Source organism: Podarcis melisellensis (assembly GCF_964234715.1).
Source record: "Podarcis melisellensis genome assembly, chromosome: 12".
Classification (NCBI taxonomy): Eukaryota; Metazoa; Chordata; class Lepidosauria; order Squamata; family Lacertidae; genus Podarcis; species Podarcis melisellensis.
This window is the reverse complement of record NC_138544.1, coordinates 28709274-28726567: the sequence shown is the minus strand read 5'-3', so window position 1 is coordinate 28726567 and position 17294 is coordinate 28709274. Positions and strand designations below refer to the sequence as shown.

Here is a 17294-nt window from a genome sequence, read left to right as displayed (position 1 = left end):
ATAGAAGGCTTCTTACATCAATGCAAATGACTGAGAGATCACTAAAGGGAATCAGGGCATGTGTGGAAATGAACCAGAGAAGATAAAATAGTATAGATGGCAGAAGAAATAATTTTAAACTGATTATAAAGAACTTTTGAAGTCTGCATTTGGGATTGTAAAAAAAATTCTTTCATTAGGAGTGATCCATCTGTATAGGGCCTTATGTGTTAGCACCAAAAGCATGAACTTGGCCCAGTAACAGATGGGCAGCCAGTGCAAAGTCTTGCAAACTAGGGGATATATGCTGCTTTGCAGCATGGAGTTTTTCCTTTACTTGGGAATAAGACCCATAGGAATCACCAGAACATACTTCAGAGTTGGGATCTGGCTGCAAGCCCATCTGTAAAACTGATGTAACTGATCAATTCTGAAAAGGAATCAAACTGAGAAGTCAGGGCAGAAGTGCTGTCCATTAAAGAGATAATGGAGAGGTATTTAAGTAGCTGAACATATTTGATACCAAGCTATCCACAAAACTCAGTAGCATGGATGGAATATTTTAAATGTTTCAGCACCTTAAAAACAAAACCTGAAATGCAAATATAAGAGATTACTGGCTAATTTCTCACAACAGTTGAGAAGAATGGTGTCTGTAAATTTAATCTTATATCCCAAGTTCTAAAAATGCTAGAAATCCCTTTAAAAAAACTATCTGAGGATTATGGCTCATTCTGGGAGCACTAAAGAAAACCTTTGCTGGTGTGTGGTGCCTGCAGGGTTGGTAACCCTGCGGTAACAGAAGATAAATTTAGTCACTCGTATTTATCACAGCCTTTCAAACCCAGTGAGCTCTGATTTATGACCCTGGCTTGTTCATTAACTAGAGTTCCCTCAGTTCAGACATAATAAGGAATTCCATTTAGTTTAAAACCAGTAACAAATGTATCCGAACTTCTCACCTGGCACATGCCAGAGAAGGCAAGCACTCAAACCCAGTGCTCATCATGGTTCATGCACTTACATCAGAACTAGCTCAGTGTACCTCCAGAAGTCTCGCCATTGCAGACCTGTTTAGAAGCATGGAAGTTATCCCCTCACTAGCAATCCATTTCTTAGATATGAATCATAACAATCAACACTGAAACATTCATCAGAATCTATGTTTTATAAAACAATGCAAGAAGCACAAAATACATTAAGTCAATTTCGGAATGAGTAATTCAGATGCCCTGTCTTTGACAACTTGTCTCTGATCATGAATCAGTTGACACAGTGTGTACTTTTCACTTGTTTTGGCAAACATGCTGGTTTCCATTAGCAGCATACTCATGTAGTGTTTTCTTTATACACTGTTATGTTTAAAACAGCAAGTCTGTAATAGCTTTCAAAGAGGCCTGATGTATTTGTGGTGAGGTTTTTGTTTTGTTTCATTTCAAGAGCTGGTTATAAGATGCCTGGTCTGTGGCTGGCCTTTTATGTTTGGAATAAAGAACCTTTATTAGCATCTCATATCAATAAAAAAATCCACAATAATGTGGGTATTGTGGTAGTGCAAACACAGGATATTAACAATTTCAATGGTCTTTTTGAAATATCACTTTGTTTCTGAAAGGCATTATTCCTGCATACAGGTGGAAATTCAAAATGCAATTATCGTGCTGCTGGAAAAATTTAATATTTCCTCAATGAGTGTTTTTATTGGAAGTGCTACATGGTGTGGATTGTACCTGTGATATCACAAACAAAAAGAGATAGAACCCAGCCTTACCCGTGCCATTTTTATTTTGTAGATTTCTAGCGTTCTGTAACGAACCTAAAGAGGCCGTATCTCTGATTGCAGTATTTAAGTGTGAAACAATCCTAATTGTCTAAAAATATGTTCAATAACTGGGTCTAGATTGAGTTCTAAAGCATAACATTATTTCACTTTTATGAAGTTGCTTGATTACACATAGTTATTCATCACTCAGCAATTGCAGCACCAATTGATGGTTGGCATTTGCAAAACAGTCTTCAAAGATAAAACTCCAGAGGGAGAGCTTTTATATCATCTCATCACCCTAATTTTCAAATGAAGCAATTCACATACTGAGTTGCAAGTCATTAAGTGATGAGAAGTCAACTACATGCATGTGTGAATCAAAAGTCCAAAGAAACTAAACGCAAATCGCCTAGATTTTGTGTTCTAACTCCATGAATAGTAATTTAATTACACCAAAAATGAGGGGCAGTTAAGATAACAGAATGATTGAACACTACTTCCAAATTGAGTGGCTAGAGCAGAGGCTTTCAACTTTTTTGAGTCCACATCTCCCTTGACCAACTGCACTCTTTCTGCAGCTCCCCAGTGGCGAAACGCTCTCTGAACCAGTTATGTCACCCCTTGCCTGCAGAGCTGACAGCCCCTCGCTCCTTTTTGAACACCCTCCCATGGAGTGTTCCCTCAGCCTCCTCTCCTCTCCCTTCTCCTTGGCAGTCCTCCAGGCAGACGCCGCCACTGCCCCTGGTCTCTGAGCCACTGCCCCCCCGCCCCAAAGAGAGGTGCCTCCTCACGCTGCCCCACAGGGACAGAGGTTGCCTTCAGCCTTAGAAGCCTGAGGCCAGCACATTATTCACCTTGGCAGGCAGCAGTGACAGCAGAGAATAGCGCTGGGCCTTCATGGTGGAAAGGCTCCCCTTCGACACCGGGCACTCAGTTCCCATCAAGCACAAGAAAGGCCAGTGTGGTGCCTGCCTGCCTGCCCAGCATCCCACATGTTTGTCCGTTCTCAACAGCAGGGGCTGGGGGACTGGCTAGCTAGGCTCCTTCACCTACTTGCTTATTTACTCTGAGGCCACCTCAGCTCCTGGAAGCCAGCACTCCCTGGCCAGCCCCTGAGGAGCAGGTAGCCAGGGCTGTTGCAACAAACAGCCACACAAGCCTTTGGGATGCAAGACAGCCTCAGAGGAGGGAGGGAAGGAAAGAGGGACAGAGGCCAGTGTTGCGTGCAGCATCCCTGACCATCAGTCAAGGCACCCTAGGGTGCCACGGCACACTGGTTGAAAACTTAAAAAAACCAAAAACAGACAAAAATCACATGCAGTAAACTGGATTGTATCCAGTGATGCCCTTGTATTCATGAAATAGCGTTTGAGCCAGAGGAGATCTCTACTAATGAAAAAGCGAACCAATTCACCCCCTGCCCTCCAAATCTACTCTACTGGGATCAGGGACTCTCCTGAACAATGATGGGGTACAGCAGAACTTTCTTTTGTTTCTTCTTCCCTCATCTGACTACCCTGCATAACAAAACATGGCAATGTGCAAGAAAAAAGAGGAAACAGCAGAGTAGTTCATAGTGCCACAAGTTTTTAAAAAGCTAGGAGAAAGCAATGTTTCATCAGTCACTGGCTACAGTTAAAATGTGTTCACCTCTCAAATGTGACTTACCCTCATCACTATAAGGATAATTTAGTGCCTACAAGATGTGGGTCACAACATTGATTTGAAGCGGTGGAAACAATTGTGAAAAATAAACCTAAGATTTACTGCTAGTTACGCTTTAAATGAGAATTGTTTAAAAATGATCCACAGGTGGTTTTTGACACCAAGTAAATTAGCCAAAATATCTAGAATCTAGATCTAAGGATGACTTATGTTGGAAGTGTAAAGAAACATCAGGTACATTTTATCATTCATGGTGGTCCTGTAGAATAATAAAAGAATTTTGGGAGATGGTATATAATGAACTTAAGAAAATGTTTAGAAGAACATTTCCCAAAATGTTTTTGGGAATAATAACAACAGAAATATCAAAAAATCAAATTACTCTTTGGATGAATGCGACCATAGATGCTCGAGTTCTGGTAGCACAAAACTGGACGAAGTACCAACATAAAAAGAATGGCATCTTAAGCTATTAGAATATATAGAACTGGCCAGCATGACAAATAGATAAAGATGACAAGAATTTGAAAGAGGATTGGATATTACATATAGATTACTGTATTTTTCGCCCCATAGGAGGCACCGCCCTATACAACGCACCTAGTTTTTTTTTGGGGGGGGGGAAATAAAGAAAAAAAAAATTCCCCCCCAGGCACGACCCCAGCCTCCGCAAGCCTAGGGAGTCATGCCGGTCTCCCCAGGCTTGCGGACAGCTGTGCGAATGCAGGCAGCTCTGTGTGACCCTCCAGAGCCCGGCGCGGCTTGGCGCCGGGCTCTGCGCGCAGAACTGCACGGACCCTGGGAGGGCAGGCAGCTCTGTGCAACCCTCCATAGCCCGGCGCGACTTCGCGCCGGGCTCTGGAGGGTTGCGCAGAGCTGCCTGAAGCCTGGAGATTGAGAGCCTCTCACTCTCCAGGCTTCAGCGAAAGCCTGTATTCGCCCCATAGGACGCACCCACATTTCCCCTTCATTTTTTGGGGGGGGAGGAGTGTGTCCTATAGGGCGAAAAATACGGTATATGGAAAACTATTATAACAAAAAAATAACCGTAACAGACTGACAAAAATACTCAGCAGTAGAGGCTATAATGTGGGATAATATAAGATAATGAAGAGAAGGGTAAGAAAACGCAGTTGAAAAGACAGCAGATAGGAAACCGAAGAAAAAGTGGAAGGGGAATTAAAGACAAAGTTTAGGTAACTAAACAAATTGGAGGAATAAGCTATGTTACTAGTAATATTTATTTATATGTCATTTTTATGTTATTTTTCTTATTATCCTTATTATATAATACAGTATGCATTGATGATATGATAAAACAGAAAAGCAAAGAAAAAAAGATTTTTTAAAAAATAATAATTTAGTGCCTAGAAGTAATTTGATTTTTTTGGCATTTTAATGTTGGAAAGGCAGGATACAAATTTAAGAAACTGGTAAATAGGACAGAGGTGTATGCACATATTACAGAGAAGGATTACAGTGCAATCCTTCTAATATATAATACACAGTGAATATGTAAGTCTTCTGTGCTTTTTCTCTAGCAGGATGTAGCTTAAGAATACCAAAGGCAGAAGCATTGCCAGGATATGTTCATCTTATTGAGTAAACATGGTTTACTCAAGCCAGATGCAAGTAATTGCATTCCTTTTGAATTTGTGGTGGAAAATTCAAGAATTTATAGGCTGGCAATTATGGACCGAGTACAATATATTTATTTTACATATTGTCTGTTGCTGCTACCTAGCAGAAAGAACCCCCTTTCAGAATTAGCACAAAATCATACTTCATGGAATGAAATAGTAAACAGAAGCATTTAGCGGCTAAAGCAAAATTAGGTTTCCAGATAGATTGTAAAAATCACATATACCGTAAGTGGTTCAGACTGTCAAAAATGGAAATTTGATACATTATGAGATTGTTCTTTTCCACCCATATGGTAGGAAAATGTTTCTCACTCTAACTCAAATACAATTGCAGACCAGTATGTATTTCTTCCACAAACTACATTCATAATTCTGAAGATTAACCCCTTCTAGGAGCAAGCACAGGTGCAAGGGAAACAATCTGTATAAAATGGCAAAACAAACCCTACTTTTCCAAATCTGTAGTGAACCACTAAGCAACTTTATGTACATGCATGCCTGCGTACAATGGAACTTTCTCAGTGCATTAAACTGATTTCTAAGCATGGGTGATCTGCCACATGTGCAGGTATCAGCTACAGATATCAATAGGAGATGCTTCCAAGTAAATAACATTAGGTTCCGAATGTCAAATTATAACAGTCATTCCAACCTAAAGGATTAAGCAGCACTTAAAATGGAGATTTATGGCCACACCAGAGGTAGATGGGGGCTCTTAACTAGCCCCTGAATAACCAGAATTTACAGATTTAGAAAAGTAGGGTTCGTTTTGCCACGCTAATGTGTCTGCTTGGCCTTGCTCACATTCCTCTGCATCATGGCCCAAGTAACTGCCCAAACCACAGTCTGTGACTCATGGTTTGCATGTACTGATAAACAGTGGGCTGGCACTTAACAGCTTTGGGCACAAAGCCTCTATTTGCTAGCATAGTCATGATGAGATTGAATAGTTTGCTTCCAATTTCAATTAACCACAGTTTAATGTTATGGCCAAGCCCTAAACAGTAGTTGGTTGAAACAATCAGCTTCATAACCAATGGTTAACCATAGTTTGGCTAGGTTTGAACACAAAACTAAGCAGGGGTTAGCCTTAATCTGAAGCAAAGCTTTCCAACATTAATGAAGGAGGAGAGGGAATGGGAAGCGCTTGAGCTAGGATTGTTCTTTATAGTCATAAACAATTTTTTATCATGACATGTAAATGTGGGCACTGAATCATAAGAGTCAGAAATACCCTGAAAGAAGACCTCATTCACACTGTAACAATTCAGTAGAAAAGTACTGTATATTATTGTATAAAAGTATAGGCAGCGACTATTTTGAGTGTCCCGTTGACGCACGACCACTGACGTGCGTGCTGCTTTTGGCCTCAGAAGGGGGCAGAATGGGCTTACAATGTCCCAGAATGCAAGTTGCCTGTACTGTATATGTTTCCTAAACCATTGGATATGGGCCTGAGAGATATCCATTAAACCATTAAACACTGTAGGCGATGTTGTGGCAAATGCCTCACAGGATTGTTGTGAAGAAAAGATGGGATAGGTTCATATACTCCACTTGGAGAAGGATTATTTGCAAAACATTTCTCTCAGTTAATTGATTTATCTTTCTGGAACAAAAAATCCTCAATGTTTTCCCAGCCAAAAGCAGAAAAAGTAAGGTAATATTAGAGAAGAATCATCCAGTATTTAAATGCCTGAAGTAGCCACACAAGTAATTTCAAAAATTAACCACAAATTTAAATGCTCTCCCACAAATTGAAAACAAAATACCACCCTTGATGAAACATCGGAATTTTTTAATGACAAACACAGCCCTCGCTTGGAAATGGACTGAGAAAGGGAAACTTTGCCTTTTTAGAATAAGCATTTCAAGCTTTAATGAGATTAGCCTTTCTAGAGCTTTCATTTACAAGAACTACTAAATCAGGCATCCAGTTTTTAGTTTGTACTGAAAGAAAAATGTACTCAAAAAGCTTTTACACATCTGCTGTCGGTATTCTTCTTAACCAAGTTTACCTACAGTTAAATGTAAGCCCTGACATCACCCTTTAAATGGCAATTCCTGCAGCAAACATGTAGCATGAATGGTAGGAACATGCCCTTTAAAAAGCAGTGGAGATTCACAGGGAAACCCAGAGCTCAGCAGGCCCTCTGGCACAAGTACCTAATGATTTAGACTAGATTCACATATGAATTGAACTTCAGCCATTCACTGTGAAAGAGAGGGTGGAGAAGCTGCCAAGGTAACAACTGAATTTGTCTGGAAGCATAATTTCTGTGAACTGGTACAGTCACACATCCAGTATGTGCATAGCTGAATTCTGTGAGATACGGCTACAATTTCTGGCATTAGCAAGCTGACAATATGCCATCTATGTGGAGGTGCCAATTCACATAAACCACACAAATATCATCATATGTCCTGGCTTTGAGCCTCACACCCTTTTCCCTTTCAGCGTAATCACACAGGGCCTCATGTGTCAACCAGTCCTATAGCACTCCCTGACGATATTGCTATGTACGTGATCAAGTCAGGCTGATCTTGGATCCTTTTAGGATTTATTCCCTGCTTCTGCAATATTATTTCATCACAGATTTGCCCTCATGCATTTCACAAGAAAATGCAGCAAGTGTCATCAACAGCAATGCAGTTGATTTTATTTGAAAGCATGGATTTTAGTGAAGATCTGTCTTTCTTGGTTTCTTACGCACAGAAAGTGTTGCTATGGCACACGAGATACGTTCTTGGCATTATACATGGAATTATACTTACATGACACCAAGAATGGCTCCAGGCAATTATTCAAGGACTGACATTTAAAATAACAATTCCCCAATGCAGAGTGTGATATATAAACAGAGCCAGAAGGAACTGTACTCCTGTAGACCTCATTATACTGGGATTACATGGCTTTCTCAGAAGCCTACTTAGGCTTTTAATCACAAATTCCTCTCAGAACCATGAAGTTGGAGGAGACCCCATAGGCAATCCCGTCCAACCCCAAGCTCAATCTAGGGAATTCAGAATTAGAGCATCCTCAAAAACTGGCTGCCCAGTCTCCCCTTAAAGTCTTTCAGTGAAGAGAAGCTACCCCATTTTGTTCCAGGTAATTAGTTCCATTGTTGAACTGCTCTCACTTTTAAAGTTGTTCCTCCTAACGTTCAGGCTTCTCCTCCTTCCTAAACCCTTTTTTTTCTTGCATCAAGTCTCTCAGATTGTAAGCATAGGGGCAGGGACTTTTTTTATTACTAATATCTGTAAACCACATTAAGGATTCTGCAGAACAACAAAAATAGTTGTTGTATTTTTGTCAACTTTCAGGTTTTTTAAAACTTAAAAAAAAATCAAATCAGGTGGATCACAAAAATGCATTCATAAATAGGTAATTCACAGATACTTCACATTCATTCTGCTACATACCTTTTGGTGATGTATACTGAGACCATATAGCAAAATATTTTTCTTTTCCACTTCCTTTGCAAATTTAGCGAATCTTTGCATTGCACTGATAAAAGACACATTTTCGAAGAAATCCAAGTATACCTAACAAAGGGAGAGAAGAGAAAAACAATTTTTTAAAAAATTAATTAAATTCCCAAGAAACAAATAAAAAATTAAAGAATGGTCCTAATAGTATCTGCAGGCAAAAAAAAAAGGACCTCTGGCAGAGAGGGAGGTCCTTCCTGGATCACAGTGAAACCTTCTCCTATTCCTGATGCTTTGCTGGTGGTGCTCCACCAGTGGTGGAATGAAAAATGGAGTGGTTTAGAGGCACATCATGAGTGACCAAAGATCCACAGAATCTTAAGCTCACTTGTTTCACTGACATGCCTCTAAACTGAGCTTGAATCTAGCATAGTTAATGCCCATCAACTGGTGTCAATGGGAGGAAGCAAAAAGGATACACACAACCAGCTTCCACAGGATGGTTCCACTGCCACCTGGACTTAGTAAAGTGTGACAGGTCTGCCACAGATCTTCACACCATCACCATCAGTCGGATTAGTTTGGCCAACAGATGCAAACATAATCACACTTCCTAGGGAGCAAGCTTGACTGGACACAGTGAAACATACTTCTGATTTACCATGCAAAAAATTGCAAAGCAGATAGTGTGGTTCTCCAATACTATCAAAGAAAAGTACCATACCAACCCTGCTTACTATTTTAGTACATTGCTTTAAAGGTTATTCTGGTTCAGAAATTTCCCTTTAAAATTTCAGCTGGAGTTAGAGGTGACAAGATACACACCACCAACATGATTAGACAATCCTAATCTGGAAAAGCATGGAATTTTACAACAAGTTGTTGGCATTCATCTGTCTCAAACACTATGTTAGCAGGACCAAAATGACATCCCCGGGGCGCAAGTCTAGGCAGTGTGTATGGAGGTCCTGGCCTGCCCAGATGACAAGACCCTTCTTCTAGACTTGCTGATGTGGTCCAAAGGAAAGCATAGCAATATGGTTGGCACCAGCTTGGCTGCAGGAGTTGCTGGAAGGAGGCGTAAAGGGCACCATCCAACCTTCTTAAGGGGTCCACTCCAGATTTTTGTAGAGGAATCACAGGTGAGAACTGAGTGCAGGGTGTGGACCAAAGGTGGACAGACTATCCCAGAAGGAGCACAATATGTCCCCTGCAGAGGCACTATCCCTCCCCTAAAACCCCATGCACCCTTACAATAAGTATTCAATAAATAATATAGTTTTGACTTGCCTCTACTTGGTATCCATTACATGTTACAGAGGTGACACTGATGCTTAAAAACAGAATCTCATATGTAGTCTGATGTATTAGAAAAGTTACTTTATAATATAATAATGTAATATATTAACCTACCAAGATAAGAACAACAGAGTATAAAGGAGAAGCATTTGTGTTTTCAAGTATTTCTACTAACTGATGTGTTTCTTGGAAGTTAGACAGGTTATCCTAAAAACAAACAAACAGGTTTCCAGTTAAGAAGAATGCTTTCAAGATGCATAATGTACTTATTTAATTACACTATCAACTTCTCTTGCTCAGGGAGGCTGTGGCCTACCTCCCTCAAGCCTATACCCTGCTGTAACAAATGAAGCACATGTAATGTAAATAAAAGGATATTATTCCCTAATTTACTACCTTCTCCCCTTCCTTCTGTTGTCTTTTTTGTGTTACTGTAAATCCCTCAGGGGAAGGACCTATCCCCTTGTACTTTATGAAGTTGATATAGCACTGAAGTGGTGCTATATGACCAATAAAATAACAATACATTTGTAGTATTGCACTAATATTACAATTGGATTCCCCTTTCCTGTGCATTGTAGGGTTACAGAATCTCAGGATTCGTAATGGACAAAAAATAATCTAAGCGATTTTTTCCATAAGGAAAGAAAAGTGCCTTTATGGAGCCACAAACAAATGTAACTTCACTGTAGAAGAGATAAATTCTGCCATGGCAACACAGCAGGTGAATCAAAGAAATGTGTTGGCAGAGCAAATAGAAGAATGTATTTTTAAATAGCAATCTGTCTAATATGTTAACAATCATATAAATAACTTCTGATAAAAATCAATAATCTCATACAAACAAGCCAAGTTGCAGCATAATGAAAAAGCAGGATTGCATGATTGGGGGAAAATGTCTTACTGATTACAATTGAGGTAATCACAGAGACACTTTGGGATCAAAAGCAGTAAAGATTTTGTGAAGTGTGTTATACTCTTTCAAATGTACTTAACCTTTTTCCCTAAAGTTATGGCTTTATGAACATAAAGCAGTACATATATAGTGTAAATACTGTAAAAAATGAAATTTAAAAGACACTAATTGTTCTAATTTAGGAATAACTTTCTACAATGTATTAAGAATATGAATACAATTTTAAATGGGATGTATCTGGTTGTAAAATATATCAACATTACTCCGCCTGAGTCAACAGTCCAAGTATCAAACTGACAGAACTGATTTCTACATATGACATATGGCTCTGTTAAACTAAAACCTGTCCTTCACAATTGCAGGCCTGAGTTTCATCAGTTTGACAACAGACCATGAAGCTTGTAAGGAAGCCAATTTTACCAAGGACAATGCATCTAAGTGATGCTGTAAAGTTAAAATATGTGCTCGGAGACTGCCTTTGATCTTCCATAATACTTACATTTATGCAAATAAAGTTGTAGCATTGTCCTAGTAATAAATTTTGTAGATGACTTTCATTTTTGCTAGGGGACGTTGATATAGCTTTAACCAGCTGAAAAGGGAAATTAAGATTGTATTAATGAATACTCCCCTAAACAATGTTGTTATCCTGCACATCTTAAACCACAAACCACTGAAGAATCCATGTGTTAACTACAACTTTTAAACAATGTAAGTAACACTTTGTATCATCATACTCATGAAGAGAACAAGCATACTCAGGCCCAGCTCCCACAATGGTTTGATGTGAACTAGAAGTGTTCGTTGTGGGAAATTTCTAAACTATGGTTTAATGGGAACCAGGCCATAAACTCATTTCATGCCCAGCTATAGGCCTCCTTAGCCAGTCCAAGCAGAACGCTTTTCAAAATACTGGTCTGATCTGACTGTCCTGACTGACTGTAATAAGACCCAAGGAAGGAAGCACTGTATTAAATACCCTGGTACAAGGAGTGATTGATCAGCTGCATGTGTTCTGGGAATCTAAAAGGAAAACCAACTCAGGATGACAATTCAACCCAAGCTATAATCATCCCTTGGTAAAAAAAATGCCAGAGGCCACTGCATTTAGTGGCATGCTGAAAAAAAAAATTCTTGTACATATCTTTCACATTGGAATTCTCCTTATGTTGATGATGTTGAGAATCAAAATCTAGTACTTACTTTCACATGACTCTTCAGTGTTTCATGAAGGAGAAATCCTACTTGCACGGCAACTTCCTTCGTATTAGTGAGAACACAAACTTGTTGTGATATGGTGTCTAATAAAGAAAATTTAAAACAGAGGGGGGAAACAGCTGTTATCATCATCATCAATTCTCTAACTTTCAGTAAACAATTATTTTAGACAGGGTTTGTTTTTATAGAAAGAGGAATTGTGTTTTCTGCACCTGGAAAAACGGTTTTATGACAAGGGTTATATATGGGTAAATACAGGATTAGATATATCACCAACTACCATGAAAATACTCCCTCCCCCCAACCTGAGGATTGTTAAATTTAACTTCCTGGCTATTACAGATACCATCCCTATCCAACTCAAAGACAGCTCAAGTTTGTGAAAAAAGAACTGACCATAAACAGCCCAGTGTTTTATCCCATGGGTCCCTTTGGGAGGAAGGGTATTCCCTACTCTTTCTTTTTTGTGTTGTTTGGCAAACCACTGCATGTGTAAAAACCACGATTCAAAAGCCACTGTAACTCTGGAATAAAAATGAACTTAATAATATAATAAGCTTTCTTTGTTCTATTTCTGTTGGTGTAGTTGTGTATCCATTTCTCCCACTACATCTATCATTCCATGATCAAGCCTTGTGTTCCATGCACCCTTCTACTGCACACTGCACTTAATTACTTCCTCTGTTGCAGCAAACAATTGTTTGCATTTGCCCTTCAAAATCAGGCTTGCAAACAAGCTTCAAACCATGCTTTATGATTTTGGTTTGGAAGGCAAGCACCAACCAGTTGGGATGCAAAGAGCATACTATGATTTGCCTCAAGCCAGGAAAGTAACCAATTACACAGAGTGTGCAAGAGGAAGAGTTAGTGTGCTTGTTCCCATATTGCATAACTATGATTTGGCACTGCATATGAACTGACCTACTGAGTGCAATATTAAGCAGCCAACAGTGCATGCAGGAGCAAAGCATTCACATAATCAAAGGACATTTTAATAGAATCCCATCACTGAAAAAACAGGCAGCCCAGATAACTGATCTGTTCCCCTATATGACAAGCTACAACAAATAATAATAATTTCAGTGCACTCATTTTTCACCCCATCTGTTCATTGGCTACCTAGGATTGCATTCTATGTGAAGAAATACTAATGAGCAAAGCCCTAAGTGTATTTAGCATTAAAAAACTTAGATATATGATTATCCTTTGTTACACAACTCACTTAATTCAAGTGGGATTTGAGCACCCACACTCTATTCTGCAGAGCAGAAGCTACCTACACTCCAGTAAAGGAGCAGGGGGAAAGGGCGCTACTGTCAATGCAAGTGCAATTAGGGGTAAGTTAGATACCACTGACATAAAAGGAGTATGTTCATTTGAATGGAGGAGCATGCGGCTGCACAATGAGGTAGTAAGTCCAAGCAGGGCATAATAAGTGATTTATTCCTTGACGGCAGCCCCGCTGTGAATATATTAATTTCTAAACATTAATTTCTCATTACTGCTAGAATTTGGGATCACATAATTCAGTAGTCAAGCAAGTGTGCAAGGCAGAGCTATAGTTCTAAAAATTATAGGTTCATTCTTCACCTATTTCAAGGTATCCCTGAAAGGGAAACTGAAGCTTTACATGTTTCAACTGGAGGTTCAAATATATAGTTGCCCTAGGGGAAGAAATCCTTAAAGAGATTTTTTCAGGATGTTTTTGTACTATCCAGGTTCTAACTACTTTTCTAAATGAGTCATCCTAACTGCAGGATGAGGTTTCCCTATTTGCAGACTAATAATATGAGAAGGGGGAGAGAGAGACAGACATGCGCCACATTGTCTGCACATCCAGCAAGTTCTCACCTGTTTTACTTCAAGAGCATTAGGAATGCTTTTTTTTATTATTAAACATGTTCTATTATTTTTCCAACATTGGTTGTTAAAGAAAGACAAAGCTAAAAAATGGAACACCATTACACTTTAAGAAATCATTTTATGAAGACAGTGAATCAAATGTTTAACATATTGGAACCACATTGTTTGGTACTTGAATGATCATTATATTTTTCTTACCTACATCAGTGCTCAGTTTAAAAGAATGGAATGTGTCCTTTATCAACAGCTTATATTGCCTACAGCACAAAACTTTAGCTAAGCTTTCCTAAAGCATTTGGAACTTGTTAGCTGTATTTGCATAGGTAGGATTACATTTGTAATACAGATCACCAAATACTGCTCACATAATTAAAAGCAGATGATATACTAATTTCTTTTAAACTCTTTAATGTCATATCTTAATTGTGATTTGATCAATCACATTGGGAAACAACAAGGTATTATTTGCATTTATTTGTTGTAAACTGCTGCTCAAATGTCTAGGGAAATATTACCGAATAACAACTTAATGTTTGCACGGCGCTTTCAGATGGTCATAGTACTTCATATTCTGTATCTTACTGTAATCCTTATAACCACTACCATGTATAATTATGCCCATATTACGAGTAGCTGAGCGGAAATTTGGCTCCCTTAAGACCACCTAGTGGCTTTATGGCAGAGACAAGATTCAGCCCAGGGATTTCCTGGGTCATAGCTCAGAGTCACAGCAATGGGGAGCCTGTGACCTTCCAAATGTTGTAGGACTACAACTCCCACCAGCCCCAGCCAGCATGGCCAATGGTCAAGGATGACTGGCAGGGACTTCTGGAGGGCCACCGATTTCCCATCCTTGCTATGATAACTCTTCCTAATCCTGGCTCACCAACAGGAATGGGAGAGAAATTTGATTCAGTTTGCATTTAAAGCCAAACCTACCAAATATGTGAACTGAAACATAGCTATCCTCCAAATTTTACACTCACGAAATTGCCATTCTCCAGCCAGATACTTGTAAGACTGTAACTTGCTTAGCTTCCCATTAGGTACCATTGGACAGCTCTTATCTTCTGATAATGGATATACTTAAACCAGGTTAATGTTTAAAAGTTTTATCCACTGTACTGCTATACAAAATAGTCTTTGATTATTATAAAACTGATCAGCTACTATATTATGCAAAATAAGAGGCCATTAAATCACAAAGTTAATATGATCACACATCTATAAAGATAATGTTAACCCAGCCTCTCCTAACTGCACCTCCCTTTTTACATTGGATTCCCACATCCTCACTTTTTACATGATTGAAGCAAGCTGGATTTAAACACATGGATATGTCATGTTAGCATGGCCCTGGTATAACATATATGGCATTCACCTTGTGGTCTCTTATCCAAGTTCTGGCCAAGTTGTGGAGAGCCAAATCTCATCCCCTTTCATTATACCTGATCATACAGTCTGTAAGATAAGATGTATAGTTTGGCTATGTACAATCCTAATTCTGTAGGAGAAGCTCACAACCACTGATTCAATCAATAAAACAGTGGCATGCATTTGCATTAACATAGCCTACAGAAATGGGTCAACTTCAAACACTTGCATACCATTGTAAAATCCCTTTCCTAAATATATTACATGGAAAGAAGCCCCATTGTGGTCAATTTATATTTAGGGTTGGCATGTAACGTTGCTGCTGTGCAAATATTTGCATTTTCATAATTTTTATCAAGGGTTCAGTGAGACTGCAGCTGGGCTAGTTACTGAAGTTGTCACACCTACTGATTTATAAACAGCAGCTATACTACCTAAGTACAGTCATTTCTAGGACAGTTGCCATTATGTAAAATGTCACCTGAGCTATAATAAGTATAGGCATATGTTTGGAATAATTGAGGAAAGGTGGCTTGAGACATATACAAATTTCCTTTTATACTATGTACAAATTCCCCTATACACACAAATCTGGAATAATTCAAGCAACCTAGGGAACATGCTATATTAATCTCATCTGTTACTTTATATGCATTGAAGTCATTCACATAATTTCAAAGGGTGCTCTCCTACTATGCTGTACTCAGTGTAGATCAACTGCAATTAACTGACTTAAGTTAGCATATAATTTCTCAGCAATTAAAAGTATATTTAAATGTCATTAACTTCCATAAGATGTTCAGAGAAAACTGAATATTTTACAGCTGCATAACTTTGTTGGAAATATTTGTAGAACAAAAAAGAAGAAGAAATTGTATTCAAAATTCAATAGTCTTAATAGTCAAGTACCTTTGTGTGAAGACATCATAGATTACTGACTGGTATAACATTTATACTACAGAAGCAGAAAAATCTGAATGACTTGAGAAAATATTTTATAGAGTCAGTATTTGAACAGAATGTACTACCCAATTGTAGCAAAAGAAGAAGGTAAAGAAGAAAATAGAAAACATAAGATGTGTCTGGATATTTTTAGTTTCTACTAGAGTGACTAGTAGAGCATGTGCCAAGAAGTGCTCATTGTAGAGAATAAGAAAATCCATATCGCTTCAGACTGGTTTGTTTATGTAAATTAAATTCAGTTTTTTTAGTCTTGGCATTGTTAACCAGTTTAAAAACTTGTTAGTCTGAGCTTGCACAGCAGCTGTGGGTGGGCGAAACAAGTCTGCACAACAAATACAATGTTGCTTTGCTTACAGAATATCCCTAAATACATAGGTAAACACACAAGATGAAGTGTGGTTTTAGCTCATTGTAACTAGTTCCGTATTTATTTGTAAATCAGTCCTTGACATAGGAAATCCCCATATTTAAGCAGCTACAATTGTTTTAGATACCTAAGTGCACCAGAAATCACACTTTCCCGTGAATCTTCTAAATGAACAAATATATGCAAAATGAGGATCCAGGATCCAATTTTGCTTCTAATTTGTAAGTGAAGTTTGAGTATCTCCTTCACACAGATGATTAACTTTCAATGACGGCCATTCAACTGAAAACCAGAGTAGTAGACTTAATATTTAAACCACTTGAAGAATCAGGTCCAAATGTTTTTAGAATGCAAATAAAAGGCCGCAGTGTGGCAGAACCATAGTGTATCCACTGACTAATGGCTCCTAGGGCTGGTTTTCCTATGCAGGGAGAGGGAATTGCACAGAACAAGTCCCTACAGACACTGCAGATGAGAAAGCAGCTCAGTCAGGCTCAGTTGGTTCTCTTCCACTGTTTCTCTAAGAAGCTACACTGATTACTATCACCATATCCTATGAGAAACAGCAGCAGCTTGTGAGGAGTTTGGAGACAGAAAGAGAGATCTCTTTCTATCCAAACCAGTCAGCTAGGACTTCTTCCTCCTCCTGGCTGCAGACCTTTCTGACTCTTAGACCAGCTCCACAGCACTGCCCCCTGGGAAGTTACTGAATTTGAACCTAGATTCTCCTACTTGGCTTGCCTTGATTCTCCATGTGGACTGACATCCTGCTTTGACTTTAGCAAGCTGTGTGCTGTATGTAGTCTAACACCC

General features: G+C 38.9%; 1 protein-coding gene and 1 long non-coding RNA gene across 3 annotated transcripts in view; one reads left to right on the top strand and one right to left on the bottom strand.

The window, feature by feature from the left end:
* The window catches only part of LOC309353900, a 233895-nt gene that overhangs the window by 192693 nt on the left and 23908 nt on the right, over positions 1-17294 (top strand). The gene's annotated exons all lie outside the window — the stretch shown is intronic.
* CRPPA (CDP-L-ribitol pyrophosphorylase A) overlaps positions 1-17294 on the bottom strand; it is a 49936-nt gene that overhangs the window by 10745 nt on the left and 21897 nt on the right. The window contains exons 6-10 of one of the 2 annotated variants that reach the window (XR_014161995.1): positions 11900-11997; positions 11196-11288; positions 9895-9987; positions 8476-8598; positions 942-1049 (exon numbers count right to left, since the gene is read on the bottom strand). Coding sequence is in view for 1 of the 2 variants with exons in the window: in XM_081883344.1 (XP_081739470.1) it covers positions 8476-8598; positions 9895-9987; positions 11196-11288; positions 11900-11997 (407 nt within the window). In the remaining variant the exon portion in view is untranslated. The remainder of the gene's footprint in view (positions 1-941; positions 1050-8475; positions 8599-9894; positions 9988-11195; positions 11289-11899; positions 11998-17294) is intronic. The other variant, XM_081883344.1, reaches the window with a different exon arrangement.